Source organism: Rousettus aegyptiacus, unplaced genomic scaffold, assembly GCF_014176215.1.
Source record: "Rousettus aegyptiacus isolate mRouAeg1 unplaced genomic scaffold, mRouAeg1.p scaffold_m13_p_3, whole genome shotgun sequence".
In the NCBI taxonomy this organism is placed as follows: Eukaryota; Metazoa; Chordata; class Mammalia; order Chiroptera; family Pteropodidae; genus Rousettus; species Rousettus aegyptiacus.
The window spans coordinates 163,284,124-163,311,997 of record NW_023416306.1 but is presented as its reverse complement, the minus strand read 5'-3'; the positions used below and the strand labels follow the sequence as shown (position 1 = coordinate 163,311,997).

The window sequence follows — 27,874 nt, the reverse complement described above, 5'->3', positions numbered from 1 at the left end:
TTGTTAAAAGATAATCGTAAGCATTTTAATGCACAGTGTTCTTCATGCATCTTTGAGCCTTAAAAAGCCTCAAAACGGAATCGGAGGGGAGAGAAATCTGCTTGCCGCCATCATGCTACGGCCCTGCGACCCCAGCCAAATCTGCCGTCCTGGCCACTCAGAGGCCACACCTGCCAGAGCTGAGAGTCTGGGCTGTAGGAAAAGCCACAGCTGAGAGATGCATTATTCACGCTTATTCTGAGTATAGCAAATCCAAAACAGAATAAAACGAAAAGATTCATTTACATCAAGGTTCACGGTGTGTTTTCTAGCACGTCTGACATGGCTTTAGTGTTTACTAGTACTTTTACGCTTAAGCTCTCTTTTCTTCCTCCCTCTCTACTGCTCCGCAGTCATGTAATGTGTCCCTGTGCGCGTGATGCTGTTTGTACCTCTGCTAATGAAGTTTCGGTCAGCAGAATGTGTCTCTGGTATTTCTACGTTTGTTAACGGTATCGCATTGCTAGAGACCCGGTTGACAGATGAGGCATTCAGATTTCTCATTCTCTGGGTGTCTGTCCACCCAGTTTACAAATGTATTATTCACACCTACTTCCTATTTTTTTTTTTTTTTTTAATGTTGAAGGTGATTGATAATGCTTTAACCAGTATCATTTGCCATGGACCGTTTTGGTGAAAGTAGTTTATACTGCCTGTTGGGCTGGGTGCAGTTTTTGACTAAGTGCTTTCAACATTAATGTAAACCAATCCTTGATTTAGAACAACCCACTTTCCACTCTAAGCATGGTTTACTAAGATGAGTTATAAGGGTTTTCACTGGGTGTCTTAAAACAGTGAAAATGCTTGTCTATAAATGCAGTAAAGTGTCTGTGACATATTGATCTTTCTTAGTTTGTTGCCTCTCCTATTAGCAGACTCTGGGTGGTAACACATCTGCACAATATGTTGTAGGGTATGGAGTGCAACATTTTAAGCCAAGAAATTAAAAACAGGATACAAAACAAGAGGATGAGGGAGGGAGGAAGCTGATCAAGGTCATATCTGTGTATATATTAAAGATTTGGTGGTAGAAAGCCAAACAAGTTTGCATTTACAATAGGCAGGTCGTACCAAGAAGTGTTAGAAAACCTACCTGGTCTGACATGCCACATAAAGTCATATATTTATGAACAGATTTGCACGGGTTATAAGCTATAACATTAAAGTGTGTGAATTTGCCATTTTATTTACTTGCAAATGATTCTGGTGCCCAGGAGGGGAACAAGCAGGGTCAAGAACATCCACTTATCACAGAACGAAACTAATGATTTCTGAAGATGCATTTTGAGAGGGTATGAAGAACGCATCGCTGGGAAGGTGTTTCAAGGGCTGCGTCTGTGTGCAGGCAAGCACGTGGACATGAGCTGACCCTCACGCTGCTTTCTCTTCTGTTTCAGCACATCAGGGCCACCCATCTGGCCGGGCAGTACCTTCTTCAAGAGAAACGGAGCCCTTCTACAAGGTAGGTCTCCAGAAACCCCTCTCCTTTCTCCCCCTGCCCTACCCGCCTTCAATACTCCTCTGTGCTTGGTGTCAATCAGGAGAGTTCTGTCCCGTTGAGGAGTGGCCCCTGGAGAAGTGTGACTGCTGCGGGTTGGGTCTGTTTGTCCATTTCTCTTTATTTCTTCCTTACTCATGTCTTCTGGTTGCTACGAATTGCTCACCTGAAACCAGGACTGCTTCTTTGGTCTGTCGTCACTGGTCATAGTCTAGAATTGTTTGGCTGGCTTTGACGAAATCGGAATTACATGCCAGTTAGGATGTGACAATAGCATAAACTGGACTGATGAAAATAAACCCCGTTACGTCTTTTCAGTGCTTGGGCTAACGGGGATGTTTTGGGTGTTTTGGCACCGTGGTCATCGTGGAGGTCCACTCATTCCTGGCTGTCCCATAATGTCCGTGTGTGCCTGGAAGGGGTGACTGTGGTGTGTTCAGAGGCTCAGACACCCCTCACTTGTCTCTACAGGCATCATATCAGGGGGACGTCCTTCCTGCTGTCCAACCCATGGTCAGCTGCTTGAATGCGTTCCTATCCCATGTGTTCAGGGAATATTCAACCTGTCTTTCATCTCTACTTTTGCAATTGTTTCTTTTGAAATAGCTAAAGTTAAGAATAAACAACAGCAAAAAATAGCAGTAAGATTCATTCTAAATACTTTCAAAAATTACTTTTTTGAGGTATCACTGGTTTTGATATATCGGGTGTGTAGATAAGCCAGAATTGGCCGGACCCCCAGGGTCTTCCTGGTTTTGTTTCCATCAGCCTCTGTTGCTTGGCCAGGTGTCAGAGCGGCACATCTGGCCAAAAGCCAGGTGGATTTGGTTGTGCTGAGGGCTTTGAGACTGTACTGGGCTTATGGTGAGGAGTTTCAGTGCATTTCAGTGGGCTTAGAGCTGTTGTTTGGTTGGTTTAAGACTCTTTTTCTTAAAAGTCTACATACTGAGGACTGGCCATGCTTGTGAAGGAGTGGAATGTAAATGTGGCTAAGAAAGAAGAGATATTTATCTTCAGGTTTCTGGATCAGCTCAAAACAACTGAGAGAAATCGCATTTTTGTTGTTGCATTATAGGCCATGCAGTAGTATATTAGCTTTCTAATAGCCTGTGAAGTCGGGAGCTTAAGAATTTCTTTGCATTTTTGCTTGGTACAGGTAAAATTTAAGCAAGTTTGATTCATCTTAATTTTAGTTAGAGCATTTAATTCATCATAGCCATCCTAAATATTGAAGAAAAAGAAGGTAACTCCCTCCACTCTCAAAACTTAATACTTAATTTTAAAAAATCTATTTCATCTCCCTTCAGATAGTAAATGTGAAAACCGATTATGATGAGCCTTTGGGTTTTTTCCAAGTAAATTTCAAAGTAGGAGCATCTTTATTTTTCCTCTACTTCTATAGCAACAATGTGATTATCAATCATGTTTGGATAATTTACAGAAAAGTGATTTTTATTTACCGAGAGCATTTTCCCATAAGTTTTTTATTCATTAAGTTCCACACTAGGTAAGATTTGCTTTAAGCATATTTTGGGTTGTTTCAGGCAAAAGCACAGGAAGGAACATCAAAAAAGTTTCCAAAATTGAGTGATTTTACTATGAGACTGTCTCATGGGTGGAAGACTTTTTTTCTCTTCCTGACAGCGTTAAAAATTCTCCTAATTTTTAACAATTGAGAATTAAATTATTACAGATTTCAGATGCCCACTGAATCCACATCCAGTTCAGTACAGCCCATTTGTTTTTTTGTACATGTGAAAATCAGAAGGATCTTGGAGAGACTTGGGGAGTGTGGGTGGGGATTTGTCGACTTTTTTTTCTGTGATGTTTCTTCATATATTGGATCTGTATATAGAGTTCTTGAGACACTTTTATTTGTGACACGATTTTTCAAACTACATGCATGCTCTTCTTAATTATTTTGTGTTCCTTTAGTGGGTGGTACTGGCTCATCAAGAAGTCACTAAAAACCACAAGCAAAAGTTTTACATTATATTAAATATATTAAAAAGGGAGCTGCCCAGCCATACCAGTGACAGGTTAGGGTTAGAATAAAGTAGAGGAAAATGCACCTCACTTATGCTCACCTTCTCATTTTTATACTTTATATCTTAAAAATATGGACACATTCCTTCTTTTTCCCTACAGCAAGCAGGAGAACATTTTTTTCTAGACATCGGAGAGTAGAAAAGAACTCTGTTAGAAAGAACTCAGTAGGAAAGAACCCAGGTATTTGGGATTGAAGGAACGCCCTAAAGAACCCAGTTCCTAGGAGTGGGGTGGAAGGCGAAGGCACCAGCCAGCAGAAAAAAGCGGGCCTGGCTGGGAGCCCTGGATCACAGCAGAAGTGGCTAAGCCGGCTCTACTGGGAGACCCTGCTGGGTAGAGTGGTCCTGGGGTGCAGACTGAACTCATGCAGGAGCAGCATCATAAGCAGACGTGTCGCAGTGTTTTGAGCAAACAGACTTATTTTTGTCAGAAGGGAGGGAGCATAAGAGCTGTCACTTCTTGGGAGAATTGACACTTGACCAAAGACCTCAAAAAATAGACGTGGGCATGTGGAAGCAGGAAAAAAGGGCACTGCAAGTCGAGGACACAGCCAGAGCGCGTGGGCACGAGAGAGGAGCGACGGGGGCTTCATGTGGCAGGTGCGGGCAATGAGCGAGTCTCGGGCACTTTGGGATAAAGACATCACAGGCGTCAAGATACGTTTAAAAAGAGTAATGTGATAGCCGAAGAGGAAATTATGGACGTGAAAACCTGAAACGAGTGGAACAAAATGACATAATGGTTGCAAGGTCGACAGATAGTTGTTTAGTTTATTAACTGTTGAGCAGAAACGTAGCACAGTTATTTTTTTTTTCCAGCATAAAACCAATTGCAAGAATTAACTGGAAGTACTCGAGGTCCCATCGAGTGCAGCCTGTGTGTTTTGGTTCTTGCAGAATCAGTGGCAAGAGGGCCTGCTGAATCACCTCGCAGTTTTGAGGATAATGGGGTAAGATTTGGTTTGGATTACACCAGGCTTTGGTACTTAACATAATTGGTCATTTCATCAATTCACAGTATTTATTTTAAATGCCATTTAGGCTGCTAGAGGTGATTTTAGTATGTGAGCAGTTCTTGTGGACTAGAGAGCACTTCAGTTCTTATACAATAGAGACCTAGCAGAGTGCCAGAAGGGGACAAACCCATTGTTTAAAGGGGACCCAGGATGGGGCCAAACAGATGAGTGTGGCTTGTTCCGAACCCTGCAGGAGTGGCCAGCTAACAGGTGTCTCCAGCTGACCCCTCAGCCTGTCTCTCTATGTCTCTGTTATGGTCTTTATGTGTTTGAAATACATTTTTAGTTTTATTAGTTAATAACATCTCTTAATTTTTTAATTAAGATAGTAAAGCATTTTAAATTTTTTTCCCTTTTCCAGCCTCTCTAGCCACCACCCTCCTCGCGTCCTCCTCCCCGCCCCCACCACACTCATACACACATATTCCATTTACCCATCACACTTAAAATTAGGTGACTTTATTTAAACATCCCCCTCAGATGAATTATTTTAATCATCAGTGCTTCCTCATTAAAGATGCCCCTCACCCCTGGTCTGACCCTTCATCTGGTCCCTGGAGGTTTCATCCCAGCTGCACATGGCACAGCTGACCTTGTTTGCGTCATGCCTTCTTCTAGAAGTGTCTACAGGCTACTGTCGATCTGATCTTCCCCTTTTGCCCTCTTGGTCTTTCTAGGCCCCACAGGCCTTAGAGCTCCCTGCCGAGTTTTGCTTTGAGAGAAACTGCTGCCTTATAACTCTGGGTCCGCTGACCGCTGACCACTCGGGCCTACCTTTTTTTTATTTCCAGCTCTGCCTGCCTCTGAGCAGACACTCCCCGGCCCAGCCACACTACTCCAACTAGCAAGCATTTCTTACTCATCTCTGTCACAGGCCCAGGATGAGGCTGTCACAGTTCCCAGGGAGCCCGGGGCCTGCCTCCTCAGCCCTTTACAGCCCGTCCTGGGGTCAGACCACACACATGTCCCAGTCCTTCACAAGAAGGACCGACATGGCCCTCGTGCAGTTACTAACACCTGGCCGGCCTTCCTGGCCCTCCCTCCCTCTTCCTTTTCTCTGTCACTCCAGTATCGGGCCACTAATTATTATTAAATCTGTTTCTGTAGGATGCAGTGGTAGAATTAAAATATATTCCGTAACGTGCATAACAAGTTTTCATTTCCATTCGCTGCTGACAATCCACTGGATGAGCTAATGAAATGGAAAGAAGGCCTTGCAGGCATTTCCAGGGCGCCGAGCAGGACTATGCTGTTGCAGGCCCAGAAACGGGACAAAGGAAACGCGCTCTTCTGCTGCTGGATGCATGTTGTCGCATGAATGTGCAGAGTGCTTGCCCTTGGCAAAAGGCGACAGAGGTTGGTTGTGACCATTAGGTGACTCGCTTTGGGGATGCCAGTTTCCCGAGTTCTAGGTTAGCTTCATGCACTCGGTTTCCTGGAAGGACTGTGTGTACCACGCACTCCGCACACCCCTTACCCTCTCCCTTAGCTAGGCATTTTTACAGCTGAAGTGTATGTGGTACCTACCTCACTTTGCTTTTCAGTCATGCCATGAAAGTCTCAAGAGCAAGTATTCAGTATAAGAGAAACTAGTTAAGAGTGGAAGGAGCAGCGAGGGACCTGGATGGGCTCTGGTCCCAACACTGCCACTTGGTAAACTTTGCAACTTGGGGCAGAGCCCCATAGCACCCCACGGCTTCATTGTCTGACCCGTGTCTCAGGGAGCGGACCTCTAGGATGGCGGAGGTTTCCTGTGGAGTTTCAGCTGTGTTCCCCAAAAGTAGGTCAGAATGGAGTTTGAGACGTAGCTCTCTCTAGCTCAGTGGGAAAAGAGTGTTCCCTTCAGCTCGCTGTGTCTGCAGATGCGTCCAGGGAGAGGAGAGAGGGTGGTGGCAGCCTGGCCGAAGACCCCGATCCTCGAACAAGACAGGTCTCAAAGGTCTCGTGGACATTGGCGGCGGCAGGGGAGGCGATACTACTGATTTGGACAACCTGCAGACGAACCCTGTCTCGGCTTCCTGGGCAACTGGCCGAAGCTCTCTGTGGGGATGACAAAAACGTTTGTTTGTCTCATGGGGTTCTTACGAGGATTTGATGCACTCGTATTAGGAAAGCGTTTACAACATGCTAAATTTCCAGAGTTTGTTGTTGTAATATTTGACAAAACTGATTCTTAGGAAAATAGGGCTAAAATTCTCAGCGTGTGGTTTCCCTCTATTCTGCTAAAAATGTCCCTTGTCCAGTTGCCGGGCAGGCGACTGGGGAGGCCCCGGATCCTGTGGGATTTATATAGATCTGAAGGACAGTTCGTGCATCTCTTTATCTCAGTTCCTTATAAACAGGACTGCTTCCTTGAGAGGTCACCCAGCTCCCAAACGCCTCCCTGTACCCCTCCTCTAAAATTGACATGCAAAGTGGGTGCGTAGGTAGCGTGCAGAAGGGCGTGGGATTCATGCCGCATCCGCCGGGTTTGAATCCCTAACTCTGGGCACCAGCTGTTTGACCAGGGGCCTTAGTTTCGCTCGTCTATAAAATGGGGCTATGAGATGTATCTCCCAGAATCATTGTGGCATTAAAAGAGAATGGGAACATGAAAACGTCCATCCAGTCCAGTGCTAGGTCCCTCTCAAATGCTTGATAAACTTTAAGGTTTTTAGCCTTTGACACTGTTTATGCCTAAGGTTTCTTCTGGTCATTAATCCTGGTCCTTATATTCAAGGTGAAAGTTCCAGAACCCCTTGAAGGAGGGGTCTCCCAGACTCCTCTCCTTTGCATGATTTCCGTCCCCACTGCCAGCCCCACTGGCCTCTCCGTTCTAACTGAGTCAGAATGATGCCGCCAGCACCCCGGCCTGCCACGGGCCCAGGATCCCCGCCTCTGTCGGGTTACCCCATCCTCCCCCACTCATTTCTTTCACATTTGGCCACAGCCCCCGGGCCCTCTGGCTTCCTTCACCTAATCTGCTCCACAAGCTGACTCTTTTGTCCGTTTTTGCAAACTAGGGCATCCACCTAATGCATAAATCTCCTGATTCTTGCCCTTAGGCACACCCCCGTTCAGGAAAAGAAAAAAGTCATAATAGAAAGGGAGAAGAAACACCCTCTCTACATTTTCCCCATCCTAATTGCCTTCTGTCCTCTTCCACCTGAGAAGCCCTCTGATTGGGGTGTTTTTTTAAATTTATTTTTTATTTTTTTTGATGGCAGCAGGGTGGAGGTGCTTTCTCTTGGCATTCGTTTGTCTTATTGTCCGGCACTGAGTTACGGGTATAGATATTTATGTAGCTACAATAATAAAGTCTGCTGGGAGATTTGTTTGCCAGCAGGTGAATTTAAGGGGGTGCCTTTCAGCGTTCCTAATCACCCACCATCTATGTGGTCACTGAGAACATGTTTTTAAGTTTGTTGAAAAAAAAAATAATAAGGAAATGCAATTTTAAAAAGAAGTCTTTGGTCAATTTTGGCTTTCACTGTCTTTTGGGAATCCAATTTTTCCTAATCGCCGGTCACCCCAATGTCTACGATGTGTACAGCTTAGTATGGAAACTGAGGAAGCATCAGTTGGAAAGCCTCTTTTAATGACACCTGATCTGCTACCATAGTAACTATTCTCATGAAAATCCGGTGTCGGCACCCTGAACAAATGGCAGTCCTATGGATGGAGATAGGGAGTCAGAAGGAGTTGCCAGCTTGACTGAGGACATGGCACTGAGAGCTCCGTCTGGGCCAGGTACCTGCCGAGCAGGAGTGTGTGGGCCGAGCCTGCTGTTTCAGGGTGATGGCCAGTAGGAGGAGGAAACTGAGGCTGGAGTTTCAGGAGAGGGAGGCCGGCGTGGAGAGCAAGCTTCGGAGGTTCTCAATTCAGAAACGCCCATTAAGTGGTGAGCAGAGTGGGAGTCTCGGGAGTAGGGATGAGCAGAGAAGAAGGGTCCATATTGAAGACCCAGATTTGTGGTAGAAGGAGGAGCTGTAGCTGATGGCAGCAACAATAGCAAAGAAATAAACAGTGAAGAAAGTGGAGGAAATGACCGAAATGAAGGGCACAGATCGAGGAGCGGAGCGCAGGGGCGGGCGCGCTTGCTGGGCAGAGAAGCCGGGGAGGCGGGACTGGAGAGGAGGCACCCGGCGGCTCCGATGAGTAACACGGCACCGGGCTCTTCAGTGTGCGTCCACTGCTCTGCCTCCTGTCTCTGTGGACCTGCGGTCTGGGCATTTCACGGGGATGGCGTCATACGCCGTGTGGCCCTTCGTGTCTGGCTGTGTATTTTCTTTACATCATTCTTATATTAGCCTTGGGCACTAAGTATTATTTCACTCATTTTATAGATGGGAAAATAAGGCCTGACGCAATTGTCCTGGTCAAGGTCACAGAGCCAGGGTCAGACAAACCCACCTTTGGTTGAAAACGGTATAAGTATTTCTAAACAGTTTTCCACTTTAGATGTTTAGGTATTCTTTAGTGTTTTACAGACTGTGGCTTAAATGCGGTTAAGACAAGACGGAAAGATGGGAATGAATACTTGTGTTGTCTTCTTTCATTCCAGTAATTAAGGTGCTTCCTTTCTCTTTTTGTCCCCACATGTGACTTTTGTAAACAGCTAACTTTAAGATATTTTAAAGGCCGTGGATAGAGAAAAAGGGACATTCTGAAATTAGTCATTCACAGATTTTTTTTTTAAACACCTATAACACCTGGTCTTCCTAGGTGGTCTCCTATCCAAATACTAACCAGGCCTGACCCTGCTTAGCTTCTGAGATCAGACGAGATCGGGTTCATTCAGGGTGGCATGGTCGTAGACAGTCATTCAAAGATTAATGCAATGAGGAACACAGCCCTTAACGGAATGAATATTTTATTTGAGTCTACTTGAATTTTATTCCAGTAGATAGATAGATAGATAGATAGATAGATAGATACGGATATTTTTATACCAATTATAATTTACCAATAGGAATATTCCTTATAGTTTCATTTTTTGAGCATTTAAAAATGCATCTCTTGTCTATTAAGTTGTATCAGATTATAAAATATAAAGATTTTACAACCTTGGATCATATTGTACTGCACAGCCTGCTTGTGTCAAAGGGCTCACTCTTAAAATACAGTTGGGAAAGTCATTCCCCTTGAAGATCTGTTAAACTGCACATAGATGGAAGTCTAGAAATATTTTTATACAATTGTCAAGAGGCTTACAATGAAGGAGAATTTAGAACATACTCCAAGTGAGCAGTTCACATTATAGTTTCAGAAGTGAACTTAAAAGGGTCCACCTGTAAACTGCACGAGGTCAAGTTTGTGTTCCTGTTTTGTTCCCTCGACAACTGAAAGGTGCGGCGGAGAACTCCTGGGCGGTGTGCGCTCCAAGTGCGTGCGAGGCGTCAGAGTGCCGAGTGCATGCACGAGCGCACGTGGCCCGTGCACTCAGGCTTTTATCATTGCTCCTCGTGAGTCCGCAAGAGTAAATCTCTCCTGCCGTCCCCTCGCCCCTCCTTCTGCGGTGTCTTTGTGGCCCTCAGCTCTCCCATTGGCCGTTATAAGCGATGGCATGAAGATAAAAGTCCTCAGTTTTCGTATCAGACATACCTGGATCTATTCCCTGCCTTGCTACTTAATTGCTGTCGACTTCGGAAAAGTTATGTAAAGTTCTTTGAGCTACTGTAAAATACGAAAATGCCAGTCTTGCAAGGTCGGCACAGTTACTGTGACAATTAGATGATTGACAATCTCCGTGCAGTTGAACTGCGGTTACACCTTCAGGAGTGTTTGACTGCTTTTGGTCTCCGTGAAGCGCCTTCCACGTTAAGGCAAATACCCACCAGACACCCACCGGAGGAGGAGAGTTTGAGCCCTCATCAGCTGTTCTCTCTGATGCTTTCGAGTGGCTTAAGATCTTGGGGATGTGTTGGAGTGGCTTTCGATTTGTTTTTCTGTTTCTTCCAACTCTTAGTGTCTCCGAGCCAGAATACGAACTATTTACAAAGCTTCTTTACAGAGATGAGAGAGGGAGACAGAGTTGAGAGGGAGAAAAAGAAAGGAGAGACGTACTTGCAGTGATAAATAACTTGAGAAAATTATTTAAAGGATCATGCTGAACTTCTCCCTCAACTCACGGTCAGAGAAGGCCCTCTTAGGGCTGCGATTTGTTTTTATTTTGTTTCGTTTTGTTTTGTTTTGTTTTGTTTTTAATGGGGCATTTTCAGGATGTTCTCGTTCTGCTTATTTGACACAAATTGCAGTGAGGGGTTGGAACCACAGGCCTGTGCCCAATGACATCTGCCAGTAGAGCTGCTCTAAACTGGTGTCTTGGCCCTGGATTTGTTTCCTACACTTAGAGCAAGACCGTGAGGACGTCGTGACAGGAGACAAGCTGATGACGTGTAGAAAGGCCGAGTCTGTGTTTATTATTTGTGTGTAGTATTTTTCAGACTCTGAGAGACTTCATTCTTTTAAGTTTTGCCATGATTGGGATTTGAAACAATTATGAATGAAGTTTTCACTTTTAAACTTTTGCAGCTGTAGTAGGCCCAAATGATGACATGGGTACAGTAGCCATGTCAGGGCATCTTCTGTGGGACCCACTGTGAGCCTGCCTCTCACACCCAACTTCCAACATATATTCCAAATGGGAGGTGCCAACTTCTTACAGGAGGTCCCTGGCCTCAGCGGTGGATGGGCCCACTTAGTGGTTAGGCTGTCACTTGAACGAATTTAAGATGAGCTTGAAAAGATTTTTAGAGATGGTGACTTGACTTAAGCAAATAAAGTAGGTCATGGTAATGCTAATACCAGTTCTTTCTCCCCAGCTTGGCTTTGCCTCTGGTGGAAGTAGGCTGGACGAGGCTCACAATGAATTCACAAGGTGACTGTTACCTTTAGTGCTACGAGCCTCAGCTATGAGTCTAGCATATCCACAGTGTTTCAGGGCCGCATTGTTAATCACACCAGCCTGGGTCACGTGACCACCAGCGCCATCACTGTAACCAGGGGAACGGGGAGGGGTGGATGGGTTCACCCTAGGGGTGAAAACATCACTTGGAAGCACATGGATACTTTAAAGAATGAATGTTCTCCAGATGCAAGTCAGGGTCAGTTCCCATAGAAGGCAAAAGGAAGTGTCCATTACAACAGCACCACCATTAAAAAAAAAAAAAAAAAGCAATGGGCACAGAAAAACCTTAGTTACATGTGCAAGTAAATCTATGTTAGCCAGTAAGTGGAAGGTCTAAGGCCAGAATGCAGATCTTCCCATTTGAGACTCTTCCAACTTTCTCTGACAACAGCCATCATCCCTCGGTACACAGGACTGCCAAGGTCTCAGGTCATATGGTGGTGTCAGTCAACCTAAAATAATTTCCCAGAGGCCTAGAATCTGAGTTAATGGTGACGTTCACTTTCCTGGCAGAATGGGATTGCCTTAACTAGACTCGCCTCATCGGCGATAAAGGAGGGAGGGGGGATGGGATGTTAGTGCCCTTCACAGAGGATTAGCCTTGAGCAGCCAACCTCAGGACATTTGTGAACTTCTCATGGCAGCCACAGTTGATCCCCAGAGTCCCAGCTTTAGAGTCCAGGGTACTTGGACAGTGAGTGGGTATATTAATCAGCTGGAGCCGCCATAACAAAATACTACAGACTGGGTGACTTAAACAACAGCCTTTGATTTTCTCACAGTTCTGGAGGCTGGAAGTCCAAGTCCGAGGAGTTGGCAGGTTTGATTTCTCCTGGGCCTCTCTCCTTGGCGTGCAGACAGCCGCCGCCTTACAGTGTCCTCACACGGCCTTTTCTGTGGGACTGCGCTCCCTCTGGTCTCCTCCTCCTCTTGTAGGACACCAGCCCTATTGTCTTAGGGTCTCCACCCTTATGGCCTCATTTAAACCTAATCACCTCTTTAAAGACACTGTGTCTAAATTCAGTCACATTGGAGGTTCGGGTTTCAATATATTAATTTTGGAAGGGACACAGTTCAGTCCACAACAGTGAACTACATATATGCATTTCACAGACGTTCCTCCCTCTCCTGCAGTGTGCTGGGTACCCCTCGAGGTGCTAGGGAGAGAGATAAGAAGGCCTCCGTTCTCAAGCAATTTGCAGTCCAGCTGGGAGACAGAATCACTAAAGACAGAAGCCTTGGTGGTTTGCATTGCAGAAGGACTTGGAGTCTGAGGGGAGAAGGAAGTCAGGAGTTGGGGTGTTGCTTGTGTAGTGCAAGGCTGCTGGGCCTGCATTTCCTAAATCTGCCCCGTGAACTGTTTGACATAGCCAGCTGTGTGTTTCTCGCAGCGTCGCTCCAGGACCTAATACAAAAGAGGTACCATTACATTTGCAGCGGCAGCAAACACTCATTTAGCCAAGCTCGCAAAATAACGGAGCCCACACTTAAGGCACAGACCACAAGTAAGTGCACAGACAGCGCGTATGTGTCTTCAAAGCAAAGGAGAAATATGATGAGCCAGGGTGGAGATGGGAAAAGTCACCCATGTCCCTTTTGGGCAGCTTACCTTATTCCCTCCAGTTTAGAAGACGGGAAGATGAAGGAAGAGTATTCTGGGCAGAATCATAGGAGAGAGTCTGGTAAAGGTACTGGAGAGCGGGTTTGACTTTGAGAAGATATAGGGGTGACTAGATAGTGGGGACTCAATAGGTGGTGTCACTTAAATCTTATGCTGACATGCGCACGTAAGGAAGGGCCCGGAGCCAAGAGCTGATACTCATAAACATGGGGATTGCTGCAGGGGGGTTGTGCCTCGCAGCACGTGAGCACCGTGGGTGGCAGTCAGGGTACCCTGAATTGTAGTGTCATTGCTGGGGCCAAAGCTGGAAGGAGATGCAAGCAGCCGTGACCAGGCCAAGAGGTCATTTTGGGTAGAGGTGAGGGGGCCGGGGCGATGGGAAGCGGGAAAAGGTAGCAGAGCCTCAGATGTCATTAGTGTAGAATACTGTGGCGTTTCTCCCGTTACCCAGTCAACTCAGGAAAAATAATACTAATCACATCTTAAATCAGTATAATTTAAAGAGTAATGGAAATCCAGCTCAGAATCAAAGATGTACCCTCTTCAATCTCACTAGCTTGTTCCCAACTTAATTTTCAAAATGAAGACACCTCTAACAAGACGCAGAATCATTCACGATCCAGAATGTAATGAGAAAATGGGTCACATTTCAAAACCTAGCATACCATACGCATGCGCGCGCGCGCGCGTGTGTGTGTGTGTGTGTGTGTGTGTGTCGGGGGCCAGGGCGTGCGATAGTTCCCTGTATTACACCATTTAACTATAAATGGCATGTGTTGGACATGTGAGTCAATGAACTAGGAGGAAAATGGGATTGCCTAAAAATAGCTTTTGTGCTAAACAACTGTGTTTGGCATTAGAGAGACTTGGCTTTGAATCCCAGCTCCGACAGACTCTCATAATAGCGCTCTCTCCCTGTCCCTGTCCCTCTCCCCCTCTCGCTCTCTCTGTCTGTCTCTCATATGTACACACACTCACACACACTTAAACATATATGCACCTACATATGCATGGCTACACACTCATTTACACACGTTATCTGCCCCTTGGCTCAGTCAAATACTTGACTTTGAGCCTCTCTTTCTTCGCCAGTAAGATCAAGATACCACTTACCTTTCAAGAAGTAAATAACTTGCAGGTCAGCACTGGTGGCTCTGACGAGGTGATCACCCTGGCTCTGTGTTGCCCCCAGCCAGGGTTCACAGGGATAGTGTGCAGAGAGAAGTCACGGTGTGGTTGTCCCTGGGGTGCAAGGTGGTGACTAGAGGAGGTGGAAGGGGTCTCCTGAGGTTTGCTCATTTGGGTGCTGGTTACTTGGGCAAACTGTGAAAATCCATTTAGTTGTACACGTATTATGTGGGTTTTGCTGGGTACGTGTTACTTCTGTCAAAAGTTTCAAAAATGATCGGGCAAGAAGAATTTCATTATACCTACTTGATTTCAGATTTTCATTATGCACATATAATAAACCTCAGAATTCTTACATGATTAAAAAAGAGTTTGTCATGGATTTTATTAAATCAGTGCTAGGTGAAACACAGAATAACAGAAATTGCTCTCACAATTCAAGAGTGTTTTATTAAGGCCTGCCGACCCTGCTTGTTATTGATATTGCTAATACAATATTTAGATTCCATTCTGAACATGCCAGCTGGCAAAGATTACTGAAATGTCAGTCTCTCCCAAGAATAGGTTGTTGGGGTTTGTTTTTTTTTTTTTTTTAAAGCATTCATAACTAGAAAATTAGGTTCACAAATGTAGGTTAAGATGAATTTATGTGACTAAAAGTGAAATTAGGGAAAAAATGAACCCTTTAACGAAAACTTTGAGAAAGTCTTTGCTTTCAAAACACACGGGAAACTTGTACAAACTTTAAAATTTTACCTAAACAAAAGTGGATTTTCCTTCCATATAGTATCTTGATGGATAAATATGTTAGTGAAGTGACTGATGTAGAAATCCTTATTTAAACCTTGAAACTTCACAGCAAGCGTTTTGCTAGTGGAGAAAACATTGCGTGTGAAAACTTTTGAAATTTAAAAACAAGTGGGCCAGGGTGGGGACTGGGTGAAATGGGTGAAGATCAGAAGGTACAAACTTCCAGTTATAAAATAAGTAAGTCCTGGGAGGTGGCGTTACAGCATGGTGACTAAAGTTAACAGTACCGTATTGTATATTTGCATGTTGCTAAGAGATCTTAAGAATTCTCATCGCAAGAGAAAAATCTGTAACTATGTGGTGATGGATACTGTGTTGATCATCTGGAAATATATCTGAATGGCGAATCGTTATGTTGTACAGCCGAAACTAAGATAATGTTATGTTAGTTATACCTCAATAAAACCTAAAATAAAAACAAACAGGGCCAGTTCCACTGAGATCTGTCACTCCCAGTGGGAAATGGAATTACCAAGATCTGTTGTAACCGAAAGCACAAATAATTATGGTTGTGCCTTGAAGGGTGGCTTGGAAAAGAGTGCCCTTACTCTGCAGCATTTGTTGAAATGATTGAGGTGTTCAGGAAAGCCTGTCAGATCGGGGAAGCCTTGGTTATCTTCATTTAAACTGCACGTCTCCACTTATCAGTCCTTTGCAAATACTAAGTGGCTAATGCTGCCTCTTAAGTTTTCAGATCTCTTAAGAATGCCTTATAATAAAAAGAACTTAATATCACTTTTATGTAATACTCAGACATACATTTTGTCTTGAGTGTTCCAAAGCCAAAGGCTGTGATACTCCCATATTTCAGGGGCAGAGGGAATCTAGGGATATGTCTGTATTTGTTATCCCAAAAGAGTTAAGGTAGTATTACAGAAAATGGTGTTTCCTTGGTCTTCGGGATCGTTGTTTCGGTGATAGCAGTGCGTTGTTGTTGTTGTTGTTGTTGTTGTTGTTGTTAAGGTTAGGTGCCCACATGTTCAGGTTTTGACTAGTTTATGTTGAGTACACTTCAGAGTCTACACGGTAAACATTTCTGAAGGGCTTTTGTCACCATGTAGTCATGTATACCAGACTTTAAGGTGTCAGTAGTGTGGTCTATATTCTACATCAAGTGTTTCGCTTATTTCATCTCAGTGATAGTACAAGAAGTACACACCCGTGGCTTTGGGGTCACTTCACGATACAAAATTAAATCGGGAGCGTTTCTTCCTTCTCGTGTCTTCCATGTAATTCTCTCTTCTAATGTCTCCTCGTCCCCTCATGTGTAATAAAATGAAGCATTTGCTTAATGTTTTTCTTTAGAACAGGGTAATTCAAATGGTATTTACTATGTACTCAGAATTATTATTTCGGTGATAGCAGCAAAGTGACACAAATCCCTTTGTCCTCACTGGCATCTAGTTTGTATGTGGTGAGGTTATGCGGGGACCAAGTCGAGTCATAGAATTTCAGAGCTGGACACCTAGGTGACCACATCCTCAATGAACAGACAGGCGAACTAGGCCCAGAGTTGGACTTGCTTTGGGGCAAGTCGGTGGCAAAACCAGCCCCTCCCCAGGCCGGTCCAGCTGTCCTTCCTCGCCATCCTTTCAGATTGGAGTAGACCCCCACCCCCTCACCTCCTGCCCGCCTTCTCTTCCTGGTAACGAACACCTGGAGATGTGGGAAGGAAGAAAAGACAGCAAAAGCTGTATATCGTCATTGAAACAGTAATGTGAAACTGGTGTTTCTTTCTTACGATGGTGGACCAGTCACGGCCTTGAATCCCCGCCTTTCTCCTTACGAGCAGTATTGTGTCTTTTCAGGTCTCACTTTCTCCTTCTGTGAAATGAGAAGTAAGCTTCACTATGCTAGTTCTCAGGGGGGGTTTACATCGTATTGCCCAGTGCCTGGAATATAGAATAAGCACTCCATAATTGGAAACTACTACGAAGCCACTTGGTGGGTCCAGCTACCTTCTTAGCTTCTTCTGAGAAATTGAATGAATGCCCCAGCCAGCCTTGGGTTTCAGCCCAGCACGGTGCTGACATATGTGGTCCAGAGCCTGACTGAGGCTGACCCCAGCACGTAGAAGCCAAGGATGGGAAGGACATACAGTGAAACATGTTCATTGTAGTTATTTTGAGTCAGGAAATTACGGGAAGTTTTTTATTTACTTCATATGGGCTGCAATAAGGTGGTATCGGTCACACAACTACAATCTATAAAAGAATAAAATAAATTACAATTTACAGCTGCTAGTTTATGTTCATGGGATTATTGTTAATGGTTAGTTCACATCTTCAGAGATCAAGTTATGTTTGCAAAAATAGAAAATGGCGGTGTTTAAGGCACTCTTGGCTACTTAAATATTAGAGAATAAGGAAGCTTTAGATCTGACCCTTGTGCCTAATACATGTACCTTGAGAATTTTGCTATATCTCACTTAATTTTTGTTGCCATTTCCCAAGTAAATTTAATAAATAGGATCCATATCTTTAAATTATTACACGAAAGAAATAACTAAAAGCAATGACAAGAACAGGCGCCCTCCACTCAGGCCCCGCTGCCCATATACAAGGCCAAGGTCAGACCTGGACGCTCCCCGGCTGTGCCGACCCGGAGACTGCTGGCCAGTGCCCACCCTCCTGATGCAGATGGATCGAGTCAGTGCTAAGAAGGAGCGTGAACCCCTCTGAATTATAGCAGCACATGGTGATCACCACAAGCACAGGGCCTTTTCCCTACAGGCCAGAGTTCTGGTCCAGGCTGCCATGGGGTCAGACCAGCCAGGGCTCCTGGTATCAAGCACCATGAGTGCTTCTGACTCTGCGCCCCAGAGAACAGATCCTTTCACAGGTAGAAGAAAGCTTTTCCATAGCAGATGGCAACCTTTTTGATCACACTTGGTTAACAGTAGTTTTACAGTAGTTCCGCTAAAAGCATGGAGGCAGGTTTTGTGGGGTCATAGTGTGCAAGCTGTTTGGAGTACCCAGGACTTTAAAATGTTAATGGTTCTAAACAGCTGGAATGATGTTCAGGTATTCTGCACAACCCACTCGTGTCGTTCGATAGGCGAGGCCAGAGACTTCAGCATCTGCTGTAACTTGCACGCAGTCCCGTGGACCCACCTGCTACGTAAGAGGCAGCATTTGAGAAGTTCTGCGTGTGGATCTGCTGGCCGGGGTTGAGAGACAGCAGGCTTAGAATTGACTATCAGGAGTCTAGATTTCGAATGGGTATGGCTGTTTTTATTTTTCTTAAATAGTTTAATAATCTTTATGCATATTTAATATGCAGTTCAGTTACACTCCCAGATATTCTGTAACGACCAAAGCTGGTGGGAAGGTTTCTGTTCAGGGAGTTGACCCTAAAACCGAAGTTTCCTCAGAGCCCTAGTCTCAGCTTTGGTGCCGGTCACCATCTGCCTTAGAGCTGGCTGTTGTGCTACAGAGGGCTGCAAGTCAACGCCTGTGTTTAAATACTTTGTCTAACATCCCACTTTGTTCTAAAATGATTTTGCAGTAGCTGTGCAGTATAACAAGAATTTTTTTTTTTTTTAAAGGACACTCAGCAATCAAGGCAAAGGGAAAATAAAAGTAAGAAACTCAAGATAGAGTTAGGGGATAACAATATATAAAATTAATACCATAAGTTCTTTCTATTGGTTTAAAGGGTAGGGCAGTCAGTCATGGGTTTGTCTGTGAGCTTCCTAGTGACCAAGGCAAAGAGAAAAACATGTTCACTTGTATCTTTTAAAGATTAAAACTGACTCATTACCAAAGAGAACCAAAGATCTAATTTGTCCTTTAGATCCAGGGGTGGGGGAGGGAGGGAAGAAAAGAGAGAGTGGGAGAGAGAGAAATCCTTAGTGATGTAGCAAGTGCATCCCTGAGGTGGATGCTAGTTTGATAGGCAGCTTTCTGTAACATGTCTTCAGGCAGGGAGGGCAATGGCAGCAAGACCTTGAGAAGCCATTTGTTCAGCGATAGCCTGGGGACGTTGCCTTCTTTAGACTGAACGACTGGGTCTGGGGTAGGGGTGTGGAATCTGTAGTTTCAGAAGCTCCCAGGCAAACTCGATAACCTGTTTCAGGTAGTGAAAAACATGTGGCTAAAACAGGCCAGTGGCCGGAGCTAGAAACTCTGAGGTGGTGACTTCTTGGTCCACGGGGTGATAACTAAGCTTGTGAGAGACGAAGCTCACCGAGGGAGGAAGCCTAGAGGAGACCAAGGGCGGGGGTGAGTGCACCCGGAAGGACACCGGAAGAGAACTGGGTGCCTTTTCATCGCAGACCTGTGCGTAGCTCCTTAACCCCTTCTTGAAGCAGAGTTTAGAAGAAGCAGTGATACAGATTGGAAAGACGTACTGTAAAGTGGATAGAGGCGTTCGAAGGTAAAGTACATTGACTATGTCTTTAAATTGGTTCCCTTTAACTTTTAGTGTTGTCTGTCATCATTGAATATGAATTCTTTCAATGAAAAAGATATGTAAGGTTTATGAAACGTTTCCCAGCGAACGGGGCTCCAGCGGTGCTGGCTGTGTCACAGGGGCCTCACCACTTGTTAACCTTGCCTACCGTGCGGCAGCCGTTGAACTTGGCACATGCCCGCACGCCCTCACTAGGGCCTCAGCATCGCCCGTGGGGTAAAGCATCAACGTCTCCCTGTCGCTGGCACGTAGCCAACATGGGAAACAGAGGGATCGGGGTTCACGTCAGACCCGCCTGCCCCAGGGGCTCCGTGAACTTGGCACTCCATCTCGGGTTGCTTGGGTTTCCTCTCCTTCCCTTCCCCTCCCTTCTTTCCCTCCCTCCTCCTCCTCACCTTCCTCCCTGCAACCTTCCATGGAGCTGAAATAAAGTAAAACAGGAAGTCAGAACTATTCTGGTTGAATTAAGGGGTCCGGGGGCCAAGAGGCCCCTGGCTCAGCCTCCCCCTCGACCCCAGCGTCACCCCCACACAGGGGTCGCGGGAACGCCACTGCGCCGAGCTCTCGTGGCCTCCCCAGCGCTTTCGTCGTGTGACGCAGCCCCCTTCGTCACGGCCCGAGTCCCTGCGCGTGCGTGAGCGTGGGTGCGTGTTTTCACGTGTGTGCGCCAAGCTGTTCCAGTTTTCCATCCGGAGACGGAGGGCCAGTTCCCCTTTCATTCTCTACGCCATCTCATTTACTTTTACGCATTAGGACAAATACGAAGTCTCGTTAGGATGCCCAAGGTTGGGCACGCACACAGACTCCATTGTTTTCCACCCGTGTGCTCTGAAGACCGCAGCCCCTCACTCAGCCCGTGCTCGTGGCTCCCACCTACACCCCGTGCCTAATGCCGAGGTCGGAGTCAGCTGAAGATCGGCGACCAGGTGGCTCTCACACCAGGGCCTCAGCCAGAAGTCAGCCGCAGGGCGCCACATGTTTTAGGGTGAAAATCCAACCTGATGGGGAAGCCAGAGGGGATTTTGAGAGATTTTCTCATCCTGTCGACTCCCCCAGGATCGGATTATGCACACATTGATATTTACAGGTGGCAATTAGTTCTGTTCTTAAAAGATTTCTCTAGACGATAATTTTACTACTTCCTTCAATAGTATGTTTCAGCCTTGATTTCTGGAAGGAACCTCTTCCCACTCTTTAATTTAAATTTCTTGAAGTTTAAATACAATGTCCTTTACTTCTATGCTGTGTGAAGAAAAAAAACAAACAGCAAAACAAAACAGGTTTATCCGCTGCACCTTAAAAGTGTCGCCCTCACCATCAAACACCCTTGGGTCGTGTGCAGATGGTGGGACTCACCCTCTAACAGTAGAATGGATATGTGTCCTTATGTGTCCACGTGTCCATGTGAGTCGGCAGAGACGTCGTTCATGGCGATTAAGAGGGGCACGTCCCCCTGCCCCGGGACCCCCATCACGTGGATAGAGGTTTAGTTTTCTAACTAAACAACGGAGTTTTTCTCTGCTCAAGAATAAACTGGTTTATATGGGCCTCAAACCTTCGGCCTTTGAGTCATTGACTCCCTGCTTTTTTTCTACTGAAGTGACATGCCACTCACCAGAAAATAACCTATTTGCAGAATGACCGGGATAACTCGAGGAGCCCACACTACAATGCTTTTTATAGGTTCTGATTCTTTGAAAAGACTTGTAGAGGTCCCACCTGCTCAGGCTCCCGTTGGCAGAATATCACACTGTGGTCTCATTGCCAGGTTCTCCCTGAATAATCAATGAGCCAACGTCGAGGAAGTCAGAAATAGAAATCAATGAAGCTAATAAATTCCACCAAGAATAGGCAGCCCATGCAGTAGAAGGGTCGAGAGCATTGAGGCCGGTGGGTGCCAAACACAATAATGCACATCCTCAAACGCTCATGGATTAGGGAAAGAAACAGTGAAAACCTGCAACTCGGGAAGAGTCGTAAGGAGTCAGAGCGTGGGGCTATGCCTCACTCCATCGGAATGAGGAGGGATGGGCAGACAGTCTGAGGTCGCTTCTTCCGGGCCGGGAGAGCAGCGGCTCAGCGCACAAATCTCCTTTGGCCAAGCATCAGACATCTTCATAAACCCTATATTTGCAGCTGTGTGACAAAAATAGATCCACACACAGCCTGTTTATCCTGGCTTCAGGGAACATGGCAAGAGCACGAGGTCCGAGACGGCATCTGTGATCCCTGCCCCCTGACCCTCAGCGCTGAGCCGTTCATCAACCATCTGCTCAGCCCTGACTCTCCCCTCCCTCACTCCCTCCCCCCACCACGCACCCCAGGCTTTGATTGCCGGAGACACAGTATCACTGATTGATTGATTTTTAGTTTGAGGGAGAGTGAAGCGCATTGTGTGGAGAACCTTTTTTTTTTTTTTTTTAATGCCATTTGTTCCATGAAAGACTACTTGATCTCGTCACCCTTTGAAAATGACAGCAGGCATCCTTAGGAGGCAGGACTGTGCCCGCGCACTGATTCTACTTAGCTGGGGGGCAGGCCGCCGGAATTCATCCTTTTCTTAGGGGCGTATGAAGTGTGCCCCTTGGGTGCGTGTTCAGACCCACCTCCACCCCGCCCTCTAGACTCCTCGTGAATCTCCATCACCCAGGAGCAGGGCTCTTGTCCCTTAGGTGCATTGGGACATTGAAAAAGAAAGAAAGAATGAATGAGAATCACTGGCAAATAGTTCTAGAAGGGTGACGGGAGGAGGGACCCCTGTGCAGGTGCCCTGGCGGCGTCTCACAGGGCCTTTTTCTGTGGATGTTGATGAGTGTCACGTTTCCTTGAAGGTCACCGGGTCCTGATGTCTATCTAACTGGGTGCCCGGCCTCATTAATGGTTTAGAATCCTGTTTCGAGTGTTCTGTAGGGCACTTTGAAAAGAACGCTGGACCAGGAGCAAGGATTTCTGGTTTGATCTTTATCCCCCTCCATCATAGCCAAATGGTCATGTGCAGTTTGTATTCAACTCCATGGGCCTCAGGTCATCCGGAGGGTGTACGGATGGGGCCATGTCTTAAGGCCCCATTTAGCCTCTGGCGTTCTGTGTTGGCGGGGATAGACTTTTGCTATATCTCACTTAATTTTTGTACCGTTTCTGACATAGAGTGAATTGATGCTGAGTGAGTGAGTGAGTGAGTGAGTGAGTGAGCAAGTGAGTGAATACAGATTTGCCTTAGTAGGCAACTCATGGCTAATTTAAATGTGGAGAACTTGGTTTCCTCGTGTTTGACTTGCGTCCGCAGACTTGGAGATTTGGGCAGCACTTGAAACCTACGTTCTGTAGACATGAGACCAGAAAGTGGCAGCATGGGCAGCGGGGGTAGAAGCGTCGGCATGACGGAGTCTCTCCAGAAAGACACTAAGCAGTGCGCTGCGCCCTCAGCCCTCCGCAGCCTCGTCGGAAGGGTCCCCCGACAGTCAGTTGCACGCACCCCCTCTGCCAGGGAGAGCGTCACGGAGCAGCCCCTGGCCTCTGGGAACTTAGCCTCCAAGATCCTCGCACTGCTGCAGCTGTGCCATGCTTGGGAAATCCAAGTGGAAGAATTAAAAAAGCTCTAAATCGATAGGCGAGTGTCATTAAAGCACTTAGCTGTTCTGCAGATCCTTGCTAAGTGGCCTAATGCATTGCTGGGTCGGAGCGAGTGGGGGTGGGGAATAGTTGGGAGGGGTTGGCCTGTGCTTGGGCCCCAGCAGGGAGGGTGTGGTCAGAGAAAGTGGCCTTGAGGCCTCTTGGTCTGAGGAGGTGAGAAAGACAAGCAGCTCCTCTGGGGCCACCTGGAGGAGACCTGTGTTCAGAAGCACGGTTTGTAAATGACTGCGCCCCACAGAGCAAGGTCCCAGACCGATGACCCTGGGGGCAGATCTGGAACCCTGCCGCCAAGATGGACTTACTTGTCACAGTGATTTTGAAAATTTGAATTCATTGCCAATGCTTAAACATCAGGAAGTTTGACATAAATATCTAGATTTCTGGGTCCTCTAGACAACCAGGGGATGCGGCAGCCCTGGGCCTGCCTTGCCACAGGATGACAGCTGGCTAGACCCGAGGGGCCGCATTCCATGCTGTACACGGTTCTGGTCCCCACGCCCGCTTCACTCAGGCATGTGACGGGGAGCTCCTGGTGCGAGAGCGAGCTTCCCACTTCCACTGAGGAGGTATTCCAGGTTTGGAGCGATGAGAGCAGCCCAGCCGAAGGTAGGGCGGGGTGGCGGGGGTGGCGGCGGGGGTGGCAGACGGCAGCCAAAGCACGGACGGGCTCGCTCCGCGCAGCCCCCGCTCTGAGCGCTCCGCTTGCTGTATCGTTCATTCCCACAAACACCCGTGGAGGCGGGTGCTGTGTGTATGACCCGTTTTACAGATGGGGAAACAGGAGCATGAGCGTCGCAGCTGGAAGTAACTGCAGAGCGGCAGGTGGTTTATAAGTGGCATAGCTGGGATTTTCACCCGAACGCATTGGCTCCAAGGTCCGTGCTCTTGACCAGTGATGAAAATGAGCTGAGTGCTGGTTTGGACTAGTGCTGAGTCTGAGAGCTGTGCGTGCCACGTGGCGGTAGATTCCTGCAGAGCCGTGGGTGGGGTCACAGGCTCTGTACAGATGAGGAAATGGAGGTGTGGCGAGAAGGGTATTCCCTGGGGACACAGCTGGAGTTGGCAGAACAAGGAAATCCTGGGGGATTTCAAGAAAGAAATTGAGGCCTTAAAAAACACAATGATGGCACGTAAGAGAGGTAGAGAAGAGACTGGAAGGAGGGCGGAGGCAAAATATTTATTAAAAGGACTCAGGCAAACGTGGCTGTACATTCCCTTCTATTGAAATAGTGTAGAATTTTGCTTCTCCTGTGAACTTGGCACATTCTTGGTGTTCCAGCCCAAAGGAATTTGCTCCCTCTAGCCAGACTTTTACCTTAAGAAATGATTCTGGGGGTGAAATAGGATCTGATCTTTTCTCTGCTCTCCACTGAGATTTCTGCAACCCAGTCTGTTTCATGGGAATGAGCTGTTTGATCTCCCACGTGGGCAGCATTTCGGGGCAGACAGGAAGGACCAAGACTAAACGAATGATGAAAACTTGAGCGGAATCTCCACTTCAAAGCAGGGTAGAGATGCACAGACCCTGAGCAGCTTTCCCTGGGGAGCTCCTGCAATTCTCGCTTCCAGAACCTTCACACCCCAGAGTGAATTCCAGGTTCGTGCCCGAGGCCCTTTTGCACAACGCCCATGAACCTTCCATGAATGAAGCAAAAGGATGCCTCCAAACACATGCTCTCTCCATTTTTGGTCCCCTCAGGCCCAGACCATCTCACATTGTGCCTTGATGAGCACTGACAACCTGGGGCAGCAGGGGAGCCATTTATAGCTGAACTGTGGTGGCCGCAGGCTGTCGGCGCGCAATGCGCACTCTCTTCTCTCTGGCACGGTCCCCCAAGTTCAACTCACCAGATACTCAGTGCCCTTGACAACCCCCTTCCATGCTTTGTCTGACCTTGTTGCCTGTCTCTGTTAAGTGACTGCCCTCTGTAGGTGGCTCCCGCAGCCCTGAGCCTACCAGAACGTGGGGCAGCAGCATTACTGCCATGTTCTTCGCAACCTTAATGGAAAACCTCTGAGAGTTTTATGTTCTATTTTATACTATATCTGTATATATGTTCATATAATCATTTGCTTGCCTTCAACTATCCCTAGATATTCACGTAAAATCGAGGCTTAGGTAAAATGTGTCTTTTCCATCTTGGCTTCCTGGATGTTCTTACACACCAGGGGGTGGTGTATGGCCCACTTTGAGAAGCTCAGGTGGTAAAAGTAATCCTGGCTTTGGCCTGTGTTTCACTAAGTTCTTAGCTGAGTAGTAACCATTGTCAAGTCACTTAACCTGTTACCTCATCTGTTAAATAGGTGTAAGAATCACTACTTTGTAGGGCTAAAGGACTAAAGATGATCATTGAAATGACTAAGTGTGTTAAGTGGCACCTAGTAGACACTCAGTAAATGGTCATTATTCAAGATGCAGTTCTTTCCCTGACCATTTCAACCACACCTCCTGTCTGAATTGTTTAACTTAGGGTTTGTTACATGACTTTTGTCCCGTTGTTTGTAAATGCTTCAAAGTCAAGGGTGATGTATTAAGACTGCTTTGCATCTCCCATAGCCCATCATTGGTATTCTAGAAGTGCATTACATTATTTCTGTATAGAAATGATTTTATGGATCTAAAGCGGCATGTTCTCTTAGAATACAAAGAAAGTAACTTAAAAATGAAGAAATATTTCATAAGGGACATGACAGTTGAGTGGGATCTTTATATAGAAAGAAAACGACATCTTGAGTATTTGGGTAGCTCTGAGTACTCTCTCTGTGTTTGGAGGTTCCACCCGTCATCACAGCAACCTGGCGAAGTTCCCCCACCCCCCACACGAAGTATCATTGTGTGTAACTTGTGTGAGAGTTAAGTTGTTCTTGCCTAGTTAACATAAGGTTATTTTTATGCACATTTAAGTGAGCATTTATTTCAAATTTGTGAGGTGCTTCTGGAGTAAGTTTCATTTCTCAGCCCCTTGTTTTCATCAGCCTTGGAAAGCTTGGAGACCCAAAAGCACCAGCATGAAGGGCTGGAAGGGCTATGAGCAGAAGGGCGGCTTTCTGAGTGAGCTCTGGTAGCCTCGAACTCATCCCAGGACCACCTTCACCAGTGGGACAGGGCTGTAGGGGCATCTGGGTAGGGCAGGGTACAGCGGAGGAGGGTCAAAGGCTGATTAGGAGGAAATGATGACTCGTGAGGCACCAGTGGTTCACGGGTTAGGGGTGTTTTGTTGAGGAAAAAAAAACATAAATCTGGCACTTTTCGATCCTTTTTTTTTTTTTTTCCTCAGATAGTTCTCAGTAAAGATCTTTTTTTTTTTTTTTTTCCCAGTCAACAGGATGGAACATATATGAGTTTGGGGACAGCAGAGGTGTTTTCTCCTCGACTGTGCCATTCATTCCCTGTGGCCCTGGCAGAGTAATTTGATTTCTTGGGGTCCAGTTCCACATCTATAAAATGTGACAGTTGGTCTAGGAGACATCAGAGGCTGCTTTCCATTAAAACTGGCAGATGGTTTTGTGGATTCTCCCCAGATTGTCCCTTTGCTAGCTATTACCTGCTAAACTAGAGTTAGAGGTTTACTTATATATCTTATTTTTTAAAAACAAAACCCCTCAGTCCTGCTCAGCTGCGTTAGTCCAGGGGTTGGCTCACTTTTCTATAAAGGGAAGATAGTGAGTATTACAGGCTTTACGGACCACACAATTCAGCTCTAACTTCCCAACTTTGATGTGACTGTGTACCATTCAGTGTTGTTTATGGACATTGGAATTTGATTTCCATATGATATCGATGTGTCACAAAACATTAAATCTTTTTTTTTCAATAATTAGAAAATATGCAAATCATTTTTGGCTCCTGGGCCATCCAAGCAGAAATAGGCAGATCTGGCCTATGGGCTATACTCTGTTGACTTCTGAATTAGTCTATCCCTCCCCTGCGGACATAGGATTTTATTCAAGTTCCTATTGTAGTCCTGACTACTATTGTGTCTTTTGTGATTGAATCATCATTGGATTGTGTCTGTTTCTCCTGAGCATCTTATGAGACCTTCCTCTACTGCCATAGTCCTTGGCGCATAGTAGGTGCTTGCAGATGCTTTCCAAATGAATGGCGTAGTGATTATCCCACTTACAGAACCACCATGTCTACGCGAAGCACCAGGAAGTTACTGTTTCATTCCTAGACTGGAACATCTGTCTGGATAGATCCGTACTGAAATGTGTTTAGTTTCATCGCAGGGTCCGCATCGGTGAGTTGCCCTCACAGCATTTCAGAGGCTGCAGTGCTTGTAAATAACTCCTCCTTCCCTGACAGCCGCTGTTCCAACAGTTACTCAACTGAGGAGCTCTGTGTCTGTGATTCTGAGTAAGTGAAGACGCTGTCAGATGGAAGGGGGAAGGGCTTGGGAAAGGGGGGCAGAGAAGAGACGGCGAAGATTTCAACAGCGGCCCCGACTGCTGCGGGTGTTCTATGAATGCACTACGTGGGTCCACAGGAATTTCTAGATCCCTTCCTCTACTGCTGGCAGGCTTTTGAGAGTACAGCCTGCCTATCTTTTTGAATCCAGACTCTTGAGAGGCTCATTTGAACGAGCCCCTGAAATATTTATTTTATCTCTTGTTTGCAATTTTAAGGTAAGGGCTTTATAATTTCAGCTAAGGAATGGTGGTCAGTTATTCAAGTCTGGTGGTGTTTGTACTGGCTTCCGCTTTTCCCGTGAGAGAGATGCAGGGCGCTCAGAGCGGATGACTGTTCGGGGCTGTATATCTAGAGGGTGTACTGCCAGG

The 27,874-nt window shown here is 46.2% G+C and overlaps 1 protein-coding gene and 1 pseudogene across 11 annotated transcripts in view; one reads left to right on the top strand and one right to left on the bottom strand.

The window, feature by feature from the left end:
• Window positions 1–27,874, top strand: part of FOXN3 (forkhead box N3) — a 349,057-nt gene that overhangs the window by 235,973 nt on the left and 85,210 nt on the right. For all 11 annotated transcript variants that reach the window (XM_016154506.2, XM_016154423.2, XM_036238444.1 and 8 more), the window contains one exon: window positions 1,437–1,501. In XM_016154506.2, the coding sequence (XP_016009992.2) occupies window positions 1,437–1,501 (65 nt within the window). The remainder of the gene's footprint in view (window positions 1–1,436; window positions 1,502–27,874) is intronic.
• Window positions 9,281–9,399, bottom strand: LOC118601405 (annotated as a pseudogene).